The sequence below is a fragment of the Ambystoma mexicanum genome, chromosome 7q, assembly GCF_040938575.1.
Source record: "Ambystoma mexicanum isolate Mex_15411 chromosome 7q, UKY_AmexF1_1, whole genome shotgun sequence".
Classification (NCBI taxonomy): domain Eukaryota; kingdom Metazoa; phylum Chordata; class Amphibia; order Caudata; family Ambystomatidae; genus Ambystoma; species Ambystoma mexicanum.
Genome location: NC_090941.1, coordinates 832177911 through 832193013, shown reverse-complemented (window position 1 = coordinate 832193013; position 15103 = coordinate 832177911). Strand labels below are relative to the sequence as shown.

The following is a 15103-nucleotide window of genomic DNA, read 5'->3' as shown; positions in this document are numbered from 1 at the left end:
ATACCTGATCTGACTTCCAGGGTAGCCCTTTCACCACCTCTCCAACATCCGTCCAATTTAGTGTAGTAGATTTTTATGAGTTGTTTCTAGAGTGTGATACCAACTCCACTTAACTTTCTTATGAGTCTCCATATGCTGAGCGCATATGGACGCCCTACCAGTCTATATATTTCCCATAACATGCCATCACTCATTGGTGTTTCCAACATTTGTTCCCATGTTGTAATGAAGTCAGTTTGGTTTCCTCCTGTCCCATTAATAAGATCCAATGCACTGTATAGCACATATTAAATAAGCATCAAAAGCATTCTACTATCTGCACCAACTTTTCAAACTGGTTTAAGTGCCTTGCAGTACCTTCCTTTATTGGTGAGTGCCAAGCCCATCGCCTCAACCACAAATAAGGCCCTCTTTCTATTTCTTTAAGACCATCATCCTGCTTGCACCTTTGAAATCATGTGTTCCTCCCTTTAGAAAGAGGTTGTCTGCTTTAGTACATCAAGCTTCCTCTTGGCAGCAAATCCTATTTCCCTGCAGCCCGATATAAATGTGGATTTGAAGGGAACTAGGTAAGTCTCTTAATACTCCAGTCCCCCAAATATCATGTTTCATATAAATATATGATAGGGTTGCCCTGTAGGCATGTGGGTCATGAAGCCTTGTCTAGCAATGGGATGGTCCAAATATGTATACCTGCAATTTCCTGCACCATGAAAAGCCATTGTTTTTCAGAATGAGTTTGAACCCCTTCTGTGTTGAGATGTGTTTGAGCCAATTTATAATATTTTCATGCCTGTGGACATGGTAGTCTGCTAGACCTTTTTAAGTTTGGAAACTATTTTCTTCCCCAGCCTCAGCATCTTCCCTGCCCACCTGAAAGCTATTACTTCCCTCTGTAGCATTGTAACACCCCCAAGCTGGAACATGTATCGCAGGGCCTAGAACATGTAGAGAACCTCGGGGAACAATATCCATTGCTATTTTCTCATCGGTAGTCTGCGAGCCATGCAATAGAGCGTCCCTCCCACATCCTAAAATCATTTTTGATGGATTGGAAGAGTAAGAAATAGCTTATTTTATAAAGTTGATCATAGCAGGCAGGCGTGATGTGTACCTACCTAATCATTTTTTCTTGCAAAAAAAAAGTGGGGCATAGATTTCCAGGTTTGGCACTCTCCTTTATAAAGTGTTAGATTCGGGATTTCTGACCTAAGTGCAGCCATCTTGAATCCTGAGACCTTCGAGAAATGTGTAGGCGCTCCTATAAGGGAAGTCATAGATTAAATGGGATGGATGAGGCAGAATCGTATATCATCTACGTTGAGTTCTGCTATCTGAAGCTCATTTATTGATTAATTTCTCAAACCTCTAGTGACTGGAAGGCTACATTATCAAGAAAACAGTGGGGCACAGCAGGCAAACCTTGTGTGCCCCTCTTCCAAGGATAATAATTCAGAGAGTTGGCTGTTAACCCCGATACTTGCAAATAGTGATTTATTATTGGAGATCCTCAAACACATCATAGGACCCAGACCCACATTTCGGAGTACCCCTTGTAAAAATAAAACAAGACCAGCCAGTCCAATGCATTAACGGTACAGCTGGCTTGGAGGCCTTATGCGCTTTAAGTACCAATATTAATTCTCTAATATTGTCAAATGTACCTTTGCGGATTACGACCTACTGCCAGATTGATCTGCCTTTACGAACATGTGAAGTATTTCTCCAATGTATCTGCAAATACCCGAGTGTATGTTTTGGTGCCAGCACTGATCATTGCTCTGGGTCTGTGTAATACAAGTGTCTGTTAAGGGCCAGGCTAGCACAGAGGTGTATGTCTTATAAAATAATATGGTTAAGACATCTGGGCCTGAATGTTTGTTGGGATTCAGCATTTTTGTTTGCTACTAATGCTTCTTTGTCCTGTATTGGTTGGTGCAGCCCAACTTTCCGTGCTTCCAAGATGCTTGGCATGGATATTGAGTATAGATATCTAGTTTGGTCTCCTTGAGACAAAGCGCTCCCTTTACTTATGACATGGTAGAATGAGCAGAATTATTTCCTCTTGTCCCTCTCAAAATGCACTATTAGCACCTCCCATTTTAATAATGGGCACAAATGGCTCATTTTGCTGGGCCCATGAACCTGTGAGCTGGGTCCTGTGATGAATCCAATGGTGCCATCATTCCTTTACCGGTGATGACCTCTCGCCATGTGGCCAGGAGACGGCAGCCGCTACCTGATCCTGACCGTGGTGGCGGCTATATGAGGGAGAGAACCTCAGCGGGAGAGAACCTCCGGGGGAGTAGCACGGCACTATCGGACAAGAATGGTATTCCTCTTCCTCTCTTGAGGATACTCCATCCATACCTAATGCCTTATTGGCATGTTGTTACACCTCCCCTCATCTATCCAGGAAGAATACGGAAGACCTTTTCTCAAGATCTGTATGGAAGTCTCATGAAAACACCTTTTCAGACTCTACTGGCAAGTCATTCAGAGCTAACTTGCCTTTAAGGAACACTTACCCAGACTGTGTATGTAAAGCATCAAGCAGGGACTAATATTTCCATAACTACAAGGATACTGGGAGGAGGAAGATGAGCCGAGTAAAGCAGAGTGGAAAAGACCAAGAGTACAGGCTGAGCTCTACTGGTTCGGCAGGCTGTGCTCTAGTTGTTTGGTGTGTATACCTGTAACCAGGAGATTTAAACAGTAGCCACAGCTGACTGAGGCGCACTGTTGGAGGGAGAAAGCTCCTTCTCTGAGTTCGGACCAGGAGACTGTGGAGCTGCAGAGAGTGGCAAGGAGCCATCCGGCTCAAGGAGGCAGAGAAGAAAACATGTCAGCATTAAAGAACACGCTGCAGGAACATCAGAAGCAAGCGCAGGGCTCCTGGACGTTTGCAGGTGTTGAGCGGCAGCGTTTACCTCAGAGAAGCTGGGCACGAAGCAGAAGAGTCCAGCAGGAACCACAAGAGGTATAGAAGCCAGCGACAGAAGGGAGGGAGACAGGAAGAGGTGTCGAACGGCTGACACCGGTTTTCTGCGGTAGAAGGAAATACGCCAGCAAGAGCCGGTGAGTCCCCGAAAGGGAAACAGGGACACTGGGGTGTATTGGTAACCATGCCACATGCGGATAGGCGTTAAGGGAGCAAATAAAGTGGTGGAATAAAAAGAAGCAAAGTGAGCATTTTGTTGAAAGGGAAAATAGAAGAAAAGTAGGAGACTTTCAGGTCTGTGAGTGTTTTTTAAGAAAATCCCTAGCAGGGTAGTGTACCAGGCAGACACGGTATTAGAGAAAACAAACATAGAAAGGCATTACGTTTGGAAGTGTGGGCAAAGCGCACAGGAGAAAAGCCCTGGAAGGAGAGTACACCAGGCAAAGTAAAGCTGCAAGTGTATGGCAGGAAAGTATAATGTGTTTTTCAGAAAGGTGTGTTTCAGAAAGGTCCTGACAGGAGAGTATATCAGGCAATTGCAAGTGTGTTCACATAAGAAAGTCCTGGTAGGGAAACACATCAGGCAAGGACAAAGTTACAAGTATGTTCATTTAAGAAAGTCCTGCAGGAGAGTATACCAGGCAAGTGCAAAAGAGTTCATGTGAGAACGCCCTGTTGGGGAATCACACCAGGCAAGGACAAGCTGAATAGTGTATAAGAAATACATCACCTAAAGGGATCATGAGAAGGGCTAACAAAAGACTGTCTGAAACCAAAGCGAAGAGGAGTGAAAATCTGGCAGGAGAGTACACCAGGTATCCTAAGAAGAAAAAGACAAACAGCCAAGTTGTTTTGTGTACCACTTGTGTTGTGAATCAAGATAAATGCAAAGAACTGACATCTTTGAATATACTACAGAGGGAAGAGAAATCCAGGGAAATGGAACCACCCTCTGGAATAAGGAACTCTATCCTTCTGGAACTGTTGTGTTGGAGTTACGCATTTTTTCCTTTTTGAACATTTATAAGCCAATCAAGGCCAAAGACATTACCCTTTTCACCTTAGAGTTTATTTTGTTAGAATGTGAGGGTCAGAATAGTACTTTGGACATGGGACAGTTTTGCTTTGGACATTTTGACATTGACAGACCTTTAGTTTTGGTTTTAGGTTGGGAAACACCTCTAGTGCAGGGCCAGAGAGCCATTTCCCCACTCCCTTTTAGTATAATAAAAGTATTTGACCAACACCATGAATCTTTTGTGTTTGAGTCTCATTCCTGGCCCCTCACAGTCTTTAAACCTGTTTACCCCTTCTTGTTCACCATTTCAAGCATTAGCTTGGACCCTAAGCGAGCCAATTCAGCATTATTAGACCTTGGAGATATATGTCATTTTGATTAAGTGAATGAGAAAGTGGATGGGTATCCATAGTCCTGTCCAGAAAAGGTTCCAATCATCCCCACTGATCCACATCTAACAGATTAGCACATGGAGATTGTTATGGTCCTCATCTGAGTCAATCAGAATGTTTATAGTGCAGTCAGTAACTACTAGTACTGACTGAATTCCAAACCTTCTGTCTTCAGAGGCAGGCAGGGAAACAACAATGCAATTTCCATAAGATACTTCCTCTCCGGCCGAACGTTTTTTGGGCTGCAACATGTTATTTAACAAACATAAGAGAAAGCTAAAACATTGGAAAATTTGTTCACTTTATTATAGAGAAACAGTTGACTTTTACATGACACCTAATGCATTCTCATGTAAAACCTGTTGCAGTTCAACCAAGTTGCATTTAGAATGCTTAACTTATTAAGAGAACCACTTTATTTAAATACTACAAAATACATTTTACTGAGTCACCAAAGCATGTATTGTTACTACAAATATGTGCTAATAGCCTTATAGACCTCGGGAGGGGTCATTATCGCTTGGGATAATGACCCTTCCCCAACCTATGTCCCTTGGCTTTGCTTCCCGCCCTAACTTGGTAGCTGTCTTTATCCAGCAATAACAACCCCTCGCTCAGTCTATAAGGCTATATTATGCATCTATTTTATTCTTGCACCATTTTAATCCTCCAAGAAAAGGGCATCATCCAGATGTTTAACATGTCTGTGTGTCTTCGGGCAAAGGTGATGAAACGGAATCAATTGCACTTCGGGATACGCCCAGATGATACCCAGGTTCACTTCCATTGAGAGACCAAGTCAAGAGACTGTCGAACATCAGAGCGTCCTGACAACACTTCTGTGACGATTGGATCAAGCAACCTTTGTATTAATAACTGCCATGTTGTGTCACTCTAATGATGTCCACCTCTGGGAGGCATGTATTAGGGCTTCTCTAATATTGGAATGTATACGGAGAGAGTGATCTGCAAGCAAAGGCATGCCATTTAATAATTTTCTTCTGATCCAGGTCCATATTGGGATTGTGGAGGACAGTGTGAGCTTTCTTTCAGCATTGGTTGCACACAGATGTGTCCCCAAACGCGCGTGCCTGGGAACTGTGGGGCAGACAGGCCATCTGTGGATGACAGATGCTAGGTTTGATTGATCATGCCGGAAGCATGTGATGATTATTGAGATTTAAATGTCTCTGTTTGCCTCTGCGCGACATTGGCTCCTGCTGGTTACTGCCCATCTTTGACCTGATATTTCTTATCTCCAAGTTTTATATCCCTGCAGTATATCCCTGATTCTTTAGTAGGCCACGCCCTTTGCTTCTTCAGCTGGCACTGCTCCTCAGCATATCTTTGTCCCCTGGCTTTGCACTGTTTTGCAGCACACCTGTTTTATGTGCTTGCACTGCTTGCTGTCTATTCCCTGCGTCCAGTTACAGGTTTCTTTCTCTACTTTTCTTTCCTTTCCTCAGTGAGCAGGAGGGGGGAGAGTTTGGTAGGAATTGTTTTTGATTTTGCTCCCTGCCCTCGCTACCTACGTTCCATGTTGTGTATTGTGTGAGGAGTGTCGCTTTATTTGATTGCTTGCAGTTGTATTTCCTACTTTATCCTGCCCAGCCTGCTAACTACTCATTTGATTTTTGTCTATCATTGCCATATGTCAAGATCTCCACAATGGGTTGATCCATGGCAACAGCTGTCATCCCAATTGATGCTCTTGTCCTGTTTCCTCAGTGTCCGTTAAGTTACCATTTAAAGCATTAGGGAAGTTGTCAGTTTCACAGAGCCCGTCATTGGATACTGTATATGTGTACTTAGTGCAGATGGTATAGGTAACATCAATTATGAGTGAGGAGCTTTTTGTTGTGTTTCATTGTGTTGGGACCTCAAAGAGCACCTTAGCGCTGTCCAACATCCAATGTATTATTTCTGTAAGAAATGTCTTATCTTGCGTAACATGTGCAGCATGTGGTAGTCTGATTAATTGCTTTCTGAGTGCATGCCACTAATGAGTGTTGCCTTCATGTGTGATGTTGGACAGAATTTGCTTGTCAATATTTTCCGCCAGGTGTCTCCACTTGACAATGAGTCCAACAGAGAGAGAGGTAGAAAAGAAAAGACTGCACTAGCCAAATGAGTTGGGATTCATGGGAAAGCTCCAGTCCCAACACAACATTTTGGCATGAGGTTGGACCAAGGTCTGAACCTCTCCCTCTTAAAGCAGCCCATTTGACAGAGGGCCCCTTTTCTAACTGTTTAGCTCTGAAACGTTTGCTCAATTCTTACAAATGTATCAATGCTGAAACCCACCAGATGACTGGTCATGCAAATACTAGTCCACAGCAACATGATCAGCTGGCTACCAGGAGTCATATAACAGGTGGCCATATAGTCCTTTGCACAATGCATGAGACTTTCAAAGAGCAAGGTTCCAGTGCCCTGACAATTGCGACCCATTACAATTCCCTGCTCATCAACCTTTAAAACATGCAACAGACTGCCAGTGCAGTGTGTAAGGAGCAGGACTCTTGGGGTACAGAGCCCCAGACTGTGGAGAGATCTTGTCTTAGCCTTAAGACCACAGTTACCGGACAAGTATGAATCTGCGTTCGTACTAAACATGCGACGGAAGCGCATTGGGCTGGGAGGATGGCTTAGGGGCAAGGCGTTTTTCTTGGAAGCAAGACAACGCATAGCAACACAGGTTCTAATCCCGGTCTTGCACTTAGTAACTGTCTCCGGTATTAAATGCGTTATAAAAGAACAATTATTATATAATATATATATATTATATTATTGCTTGCAGTATGGGATGATATTCTTGCAAATGCTGCTAATGGACATTTGACCCTACTTGTGGTGCTGGCCCTGTCCATGGCATTTGACACTGTGGATTTTTTGATCTCATTGGTACGTTTATCTAATCAAGTGGGTATATCGGATTATGCATTAGGATGGTTTCACGCCTTTTCAAATGGGAGAATTCAGCATGTCTCCCAAAAGTGCCACGGATTTCTGGAGTTCCTCGGGGGAGCCCCACTCTCACTGCTGCTTTTTAACATTTACCTGCGACAATTTTTCAATATTTTTGCTAAGTTTGGACTTATGCTATATTATCCTTCCCTAGTGGGCACTCTTGTAAACTAAAAACTGAACGGTTGCATTTCCCTTTATCTGGGAGTTCCTGCATTTCAGCTTGCACATATACAGAAAGTGCAAAATGCAGTGGTTTGCTTGATATCGATATTCAATCTGTCAAGATCAGATTCGGTGACAGCTCTGTGACCATCTCTCCGCTGGTTGCCTGTCCAAAGTTGGGGATCACCTTTAAGGTCTTATGCCGGGTTTTCAAATGTTTGCATGGTCCGGCCACTAAATCCCTGAAGAACAAGGTATAGTACAGACCTGGACATGCCTTACGTTCAGAATATAATATGCCTTTCAGAGATCCCTAAATCACATTTTAAATTGAGGGCCAATCAAAGATTTGCTGTGGCTGCCCTTCCTTTATGGAATGTGTTTCTAGTTCTATACACAAAATGGACAAGTATTTGGCCTTTTGTAAATACCCCCAGGCATTGCCCTTTTGTTTTCTCAGCTAATTTACATATGCATCTTTAGTGTTGATATAGCTTAGGCTGCCTGTGGTGCATTATACATTCACTAAGAAATTTAGAAAATAAACCCCCACCCCGCTCTTCACTTGAACTATTCATGCATGACTTGGAATATTCACATACATCAAAAAAACAAGCAACACTGCAGGTGGTGACCAAAACCTTCCACTGGTCAAACTCAACCTTTCTTAACCAAAACCTTCCCCTGGTCAAACTCAACCTTTCTTAACCAAACCTTCCCCTGGTCAAACTCAACCTTTCTTAACCAAACCTTCCCCTGGTCAAACTCAACCTTTCTTAACCAAACCTTCCCCTGGTCAAACTCAACCTGTCTTAACCAAACCTTCCCCTGGTCAAACTCAACCTGTCTTAACCAAACCTTCCCCTGGTCAAACTCAACCTGTCTTAACCAAACCTTCCCCTGGTCAAACTCAACCTGTCTTAACCAAACCTTCCCCTGGTCAAACTCAACCTTTCTTAACCAAACCTTCCCCTGGTCAAACTCAACCTGTCTTAACCAAACCTTCCCCTGGTCAAACTGAACCTTTCTTAACCAAACCTTCCCCTGGTCAAACTCAACCTGTCTTAACCAAACCTTCCCCTGGTCAAACTCAACCTTTCTTAACCAAACCTTCCCCTGGTCAAACTCAACCTGTCTTAACCAAACCTTCCCCTGGTCAAACTCAACCTGTCTTAACCAAACCTTCCCCTGGTCAAACTCAACCTGTCTTAACCAAACCTTCCCCTGGTCAAACTCAACCTTTCTTAACCAAACCTTCCCCTGGTCAAACTCAACCTGTCTTAACCAAACCTTCCCCTGGTCAAACTCAACTTTTCTTAACCAAACCTTCCCCTGGTCAAACTCAACCTGTCTCAACCAAACCTTCCCCTGGTCAAACTCAACCTGTCTTAACCAAACCTTCCCCTGGTCAAACTCAACCTGTCTCGACCAAACCTTCCCCTGGTCAAACTCAACCTGTCTTAACCAAACCTTCCCCTGGTCAAACTCAACCTTTCTTAACCAAACCTTCCCCTGGTCAAACTCAACCTGTCTTAACCAAACCTTCCCCTGGTCAAACTCAACCTGTCTTAACCAAACCTTCCCCTGGTCAAACTCAACCTGTCTTAACCAAACCTTCCCCTGGTCAAACTCAACCTTTCTTAACCAAACCTTCCCCTGGTCAAACTCAACCTGTCTTAACCAAACCTTCCCCTGGTCAAACTCAACCTGTCTTAACCAAACCTTCCCCTGGTCAAACTCAACCTGTCTTAACGAAACCTTCCCCTGGTCAAACTCAGCCTGTCTTAACCAAACCTTCCCTTGGTCAAACTCAACCTTTCTTAACCAAACCTTCCCCTGGTCAAACTCAACCTGTCTTAACCAAACCTTCCCCTGGTCAGACTCAACCTTTCTTAACCAAACCTTCCCCTGGTCAAACTCAACCTTTCTTAACCAAACCTTCCCCTGGTCAAACTCAACCTGTCTTAACCAAACCTTCCCCTGGTCAAACTCAACCTTTCTTAACCAAACCTTCCCCTGGTCAAACTCAACCTGTCTTAACCAAACCTTCCCCTGGTCAAACTCAACCTGTCTTAACCAAACCTTCCCCTGGTCAAGCTCAACCTGTCTTAACCAAACCTTCCCCTGGTCAAACTCAACCTGTCTTAACCAAACCTCCCCCTGGTCAAACGCAACCTGTCTTAACCAAACCTTCCCCTGGTCAAACTCAACCTTTCTTAACCAAACCTTCCCCTGGTCAAACTCAACCTGTCTTAACCAAACCTTCCCCTGGTCAAACTCAACCTTTCTTAACCAAACCTTCCCCTGGTCAAACTCAACCTTTCTTAACCAAACCTTCCCCTGGTCAAACTCAACCTGTCTTAACCAAACCTTCCCCTGGTCAAACTCAACCTTTCTTAACCAAACCTTCCCCTGGTCAAACTCAACCTTTCTTAACCAAACCTTCCCCTGGTCAAACTCAACCTTTCTTAACCAAACCTTCCCCTGGTCAAACTCAACCTTTCTTAACCAAACCTTCCCCTGGTCAAACTCAAACTGTCTTAACCAAACCTTCCCCTGGTCAAACTCAACCTGTCTTAACCAAACCTTCCCCTTGTCAAACTCAACCTGTCTTAACCAAACCTACCCCTGGTCAAACTCAACCTGTCTTAACCAAACCTACCCCTGGTCAAACTCAACCTGTCTTAACCAATGCTGTGTGTAGTGTATTCTCTTTTCCTTGGCATCAAAGCCCTTAACTTTGGCCATTGTATTTTCTGCATCATTCACTTTAGGGCCTGATTCACAGACGTGTTTTATAATGGTGTAATCCCATAGGAAAACAATCAGTGAATCAGGCCCTAAATCACTGTTCATTCCTCCCTGTGAAAGCAAATTAATTGCCTAATTTTCTTTCTGTCAGTGGGTACAACGGAGCGGACTCCATCCCTGGTCCAGGGTACCAGATTTTAAACATGTTGTGGTTGGGTGGTGAAAATAATGGAATCCAGGTGATTACTGGTTCCTGTGGCAGATACAAAATGCACTTTTATCAACGCTCTACCGCCACGGGCGCATAGCAGTGACAAACGAGGGCAGCAAACATGGCCGCCGTAATGGCATGAAATAAATCCCTTTGGATTCCGACTGCTTTTTTATGTATAAAAAAGCAGGTGAAATCCCTACTGTCATGTACACAGTAAACAAATTAAAAAATAATTTCAACCACTCACAAGGCCCTCCAAATGATATATATGTTTGTTTAATGAGTTCAACTTTGGTGAGAGCAGCTCCACCACACGTGGGAACGCTCTCTCATGCTTGTGCTCTTCGTGAGTATGGAAGCGCTTGTGTACAGTGCGATTACCCAGGGCGTCATGGCTAGACATACATTGACATGCTACTACTAATGTATTTCTTGGGCATTTGTATGGCGCCCATACACGGGTGTTTCCAGGCGCCAGAATTCAACACCTGCATTATGTGCACCTGCATTATTTCTCTGTACAGCCCCCTACTTTGTCTCCCCCTGTTTGTACATAATGCCCTTTCTGTATTTCATTGCACCAAGTGTTTTTCATTTGCAAATTAGAAAAAGCTTACATTCTGTATACCTTCTCCCATTTTCACGTTCTATAAAATAAATTGCAAAAAAAACCCAATACATCTAAAGCCAGATACTCTTTCTCTGATGAAGGCAGCCAGGCTGTGTTCAGGGTAAAGTGTAGAAATAATCGGCCTGCTTCTCGCTGGCGCTAGGGGTGTGTCCCCAAGACTGCAGGCCCCCCACAGGCATGTGGAACCCCTGCAGCCGTGTCCCCACATAGCAGCCACTGGGGGATTCTACTGTTTGCTCCTTAATCAGCACATACCTGCTGTGCTCTGGCACATTTCCAGCCAACCGAGACCCAGTGCTGTATACTACGGTTGGATCGGTTACATGTCTTTATAACGAATCATTTAAAAACGAATGCACATATAACGAAAGACAAATAACGAAATGGTTTTTAGCCGGGGGAACCCCTGTTTTCCCCGGCTACAACCCACCCAAAACACTTCACCACAAGATGTAACCCTTTACCCTACCCCCATATATTTTCGTTATTTATTTTTTGTTATAAATTCTCTCGTTATTATTTTTTCGTTATAAAGACTGCATACCCCCTACCTGACCCAAAGAATCACCAAGCATACTGCCAGAAGACCCTTAAGGAAGTGCTACTCCAACATGATTGTCAGGCCTAAAACGCGTAAAGTGTGCGCCGGTGGGTCCAGTTTTCCCACCCACGCCTCCACCCACTGGAACGCACTGCCCCCTCATGTAAGAATGATCGAGTCCCACCAAGCATTTCGCAAAGCTATTAAAACCAAGCTTTTTGTTTGAAATGGACATATCATCAGTCTGTAACAGTAAAACGCCTAACCTGCATCTGTATATGTAACTATATTTGTATCTGTGTAATCAAGAGACCTCCCGTCACCTGTCTAACCTCTGAATCAAAATTCTAACAATTTCTCGTAACAGCGCCTCGATGCCCCCGGGTTGCAAGTGCGCTATAGAAATGCAAATAAATACATAAATACCGTTTGAATCATATTGAACCTTGCACCTGGGCTTCATAGTGCAATGAGTTCCGGGGTGAAGCACACAGTGCCTTGGGCCTGTAACCCAACAACATTTTCCATTCATTCTGCCTTCATAGGACTCTTTCCCAGGGATGTGTGCATGCATCTGGCCAATCCCTGATCTGCCTCCATGGAGCGTGTATGCTGGCGTGAATGCACCGGCCCCGTCTAAGATGAGCTCGAAAGGGTTATATTTAAATATTTGAGGCATAAGCAGACGTTGCCCAATATCACATGAAGGCTGTAGGAGAAAGTAGATTTAAATTCAACGCTCTGCAAATCTGGGTGTTTTTCTACTTCTTAGTTCCTCCAAATAGATAAAAGTTACATGCTGGTCCCACGTACATCAAATGGCTGGTTAGAATAATGGAAAAGTTTTATGGCCCGATTCATGGAACTTCTAGCTCGCTGCAGAGTGACTTTGCACTGCCAACAAACACCTTGGGCTCGCTGCATGGAACGTGCAGCGCTGTGCAAAGTCACTTTGCACTGCAAAAATATACTTTGCACCACTCTGTGAATCATCAAGGTGCTTGTTGGCAGTGCAAAGTCACTTTGGACTGCAAAAATTGCAGCGCTCTGTGAATCAAGGTGTTTGTTGGCAGTGCAAAGCCATTTTGCACAATGCTTCATGAATCGAGCCCCCTGGTTCACAGAGCGGTGCAAAGTGCATTTTTGCAGTGTAAAGTCACTTTGCACTGCAAAAGTACTCTTTGCACCTTGAATTAGGCCCATTTAGCACGGTGCAAATAGTACTTTTGGAGTGAAACTACACTTTGCACCGTTCTGTGAATCAGGATGTTTCTTGACAGTGCAAAGTCACTTTGCACCACGCTAGAAATTCTCTGAATCAGGCCCTAAGTGTTTCCCTGAAGAATCTTTCCTAGGTGGCCTCCTCTTCCCACAGAGTGATTCACTGGCTGACTGCACAGAGCCAGCCACGCGCTTCCCCTGTCTTCAGCATGGAGCATGCATTACCCTTCCATAATAGCCCTGTATTGTTGCCTAAACACATTCCCGTGAGGAGTAGAGGCAATAAAGTGGGACCCAAGGAATGAGCAGCAATGCTTCCACATATTGCTTTGTTTGGAATAAGAGCGTTTTACAACATTCCATAGCATTCGCAACACCTCAGGGTAGCTTCCCACAATCCTATATGATTTGCAGTCAAAAGAAGTAGAAAGCCGGCAGGAACATTACCACATCTGCCAACATCTGCTGCTGGAGCAGCAGCTGCTGCTTCTGCTCCATCATCTGCCTCTGCAGGGCCTGCTTCTTCTCCAGGAGCAGGAGGGACTGCTGGGGGCCGCTCATGTAGCCACTCCCGCCGCTGGGGTTGGGGCATCCATTGGGCGCTGGGCTGGCCCCTGCGCCTTGGCCCACGGCAGGCTGCTGCTGCTGCTGCTGGTCCTGGAGAAAGGGACAAGATCAGCATGAGACGGGCAGTCATGGAAGGGACCAACACAAAACAGCAACCATGTCACGCTGTACCACACGGCACAGACAGAGAGAAATGGCGCGCCTCTCCAGCCAGCAGCACTGCAGGCGGCTCTCTGAAAGAGGGCGTCAGCTAATCCCATGCCTAAAAATACTATATGGAAGCCTTGGTGCTTAGTTGCAAGATTACACTTTTGGAGTAAATGACTCCTGTACACATTACATGGAAATTCAAGAATTCCTGCGTTTTCTAATTGTTTTGTATTTTATAACATGCCAGATACATACTGGACAGTTCAGCGTGCACCAGGTAAGGAAGGGCCTGTGAATGTAGGTGGGAGCTGGAGATAGGACGGGTGAATGGCTCGAGGGCTGAACTAAGGGGAGGCAACAACAAGTAAGAGTGCTTCAAAACAATAACAGAGCACATTGCTATTTTGCTATACAAGAGTCTATTATTCGACACAGTTTGGCTAAGTGCCTGTAACCCCCCAAAAAGCGGGTTAACGACGTGCACGATCCTCTCCCGGTGTCTCACGGAATTACCATTACCACCTTATTTATTTATTTATTTATTTATTTATTTATTTATGTATTTATTTCTTTTGTCATTTGTAAGGCGTGCCTAACCCTGAGGCATCTGGGCGCTCATTTCTAAGAGTATATACAGTGTAGTGACGTGTAACTTAACAGTTGCAATGCTGTATTTCCTGTATATATATATGTAAAGTATTTCCTTGTAAACTCATTTTTATAATGTTATGTAAAATTCTGCTAATTGTCCACTTTACCCTGTATATTGCTTAAGTAATTGGGTTCGTTGCGCTATACAAATAAATAAACAAACAATACAGTTTGGGAGTATAACACATAAATGCAAACATGCGTAAGAAGATATAGTTTACAGTTCAATTCAACGAGAGGCATAAAGTTAAACGGTGATGGCAGGCATGGATATGTAAAGTGGCATGAGAGAGGATTAGATTCATTTTGGCGATCTTGTGAGAACAGCCAGCTTTTCAGATTTTTGCGGAAGGACCAGAAGGAGGATTTCGATCTTAATGAAGATGGTAGTGTGTTCCAGTGTTTCACAGCTATCACTGGGCAGCTGCTACCCCCTGCTTTCTGCAGTTTATATTTAGGAATGGTGAGTAAATAAATGCGCAAAGGCTGAGCGCGCAGGTATATTGTTTTTTTTTCTGCAAATTTGTTGGATAAGTACTTAGGGGCTGAGTTAGAGATGCATTTTTGTGTCAAGAAAAGGGCTTTGAACAGGATTCGATCTTGGACCGGCAACCAGTGGGCGTTCCTTCTCGCCGTAGTAATGTGATTATTTTTTGGGATGTTCCGTGCTGCTAGTGCGTTATTTTGAATCACCAGAGGTTTTATATGTTATGTCTATTAGTACTAGTGTAGGGGGCATTACAGTAGTCTAATCTAGATAAGATGAGAGCTCCAGCCAAGGTGATGCAACTGACTGAGGACAAGAAAGGTCTGCGCGCACTGATGAGCTTAGATATGTAAACTGCCGCGGATGCCGTGGCGTTGACTTGTCTGGTTAAGGTGAGAGCAGAGTCA

General features: G+C 44.2%; 1 protein-coding gene across 3 annotated transcripts in view; it reads right to left on the bottom strand.

The window, feature by feature from the left end:
- Window positions 1–15103, bottom strand: part of MAML2 (mastermind like transcriptional coactivator 2) — a 726684-nt gene that overhangs the window by 18610 nt on the left and 692971 nt on the right. For 2 of the 3 annotated variants that reach the window (XR_011284065.1, XM_069639165.1), the window contains exon 3: window positions 13289–13498. The exons of the other annotated variant lie outside the window; for it this stretch is intronic. Coding sequence is in view for 1 of the 2 variants with exons in the window: in XM_069639165.1 (XP_069495266.1) it covers window positions 13289–13498 (210 nt within the window). In the remaining variant the exon portion in view is untranslated. The remainder of the gene's footprint in view (window positions 1–13288; window positions 13499–15103) is intronic. 3 annotated transcript variants of the gene reach the window in all.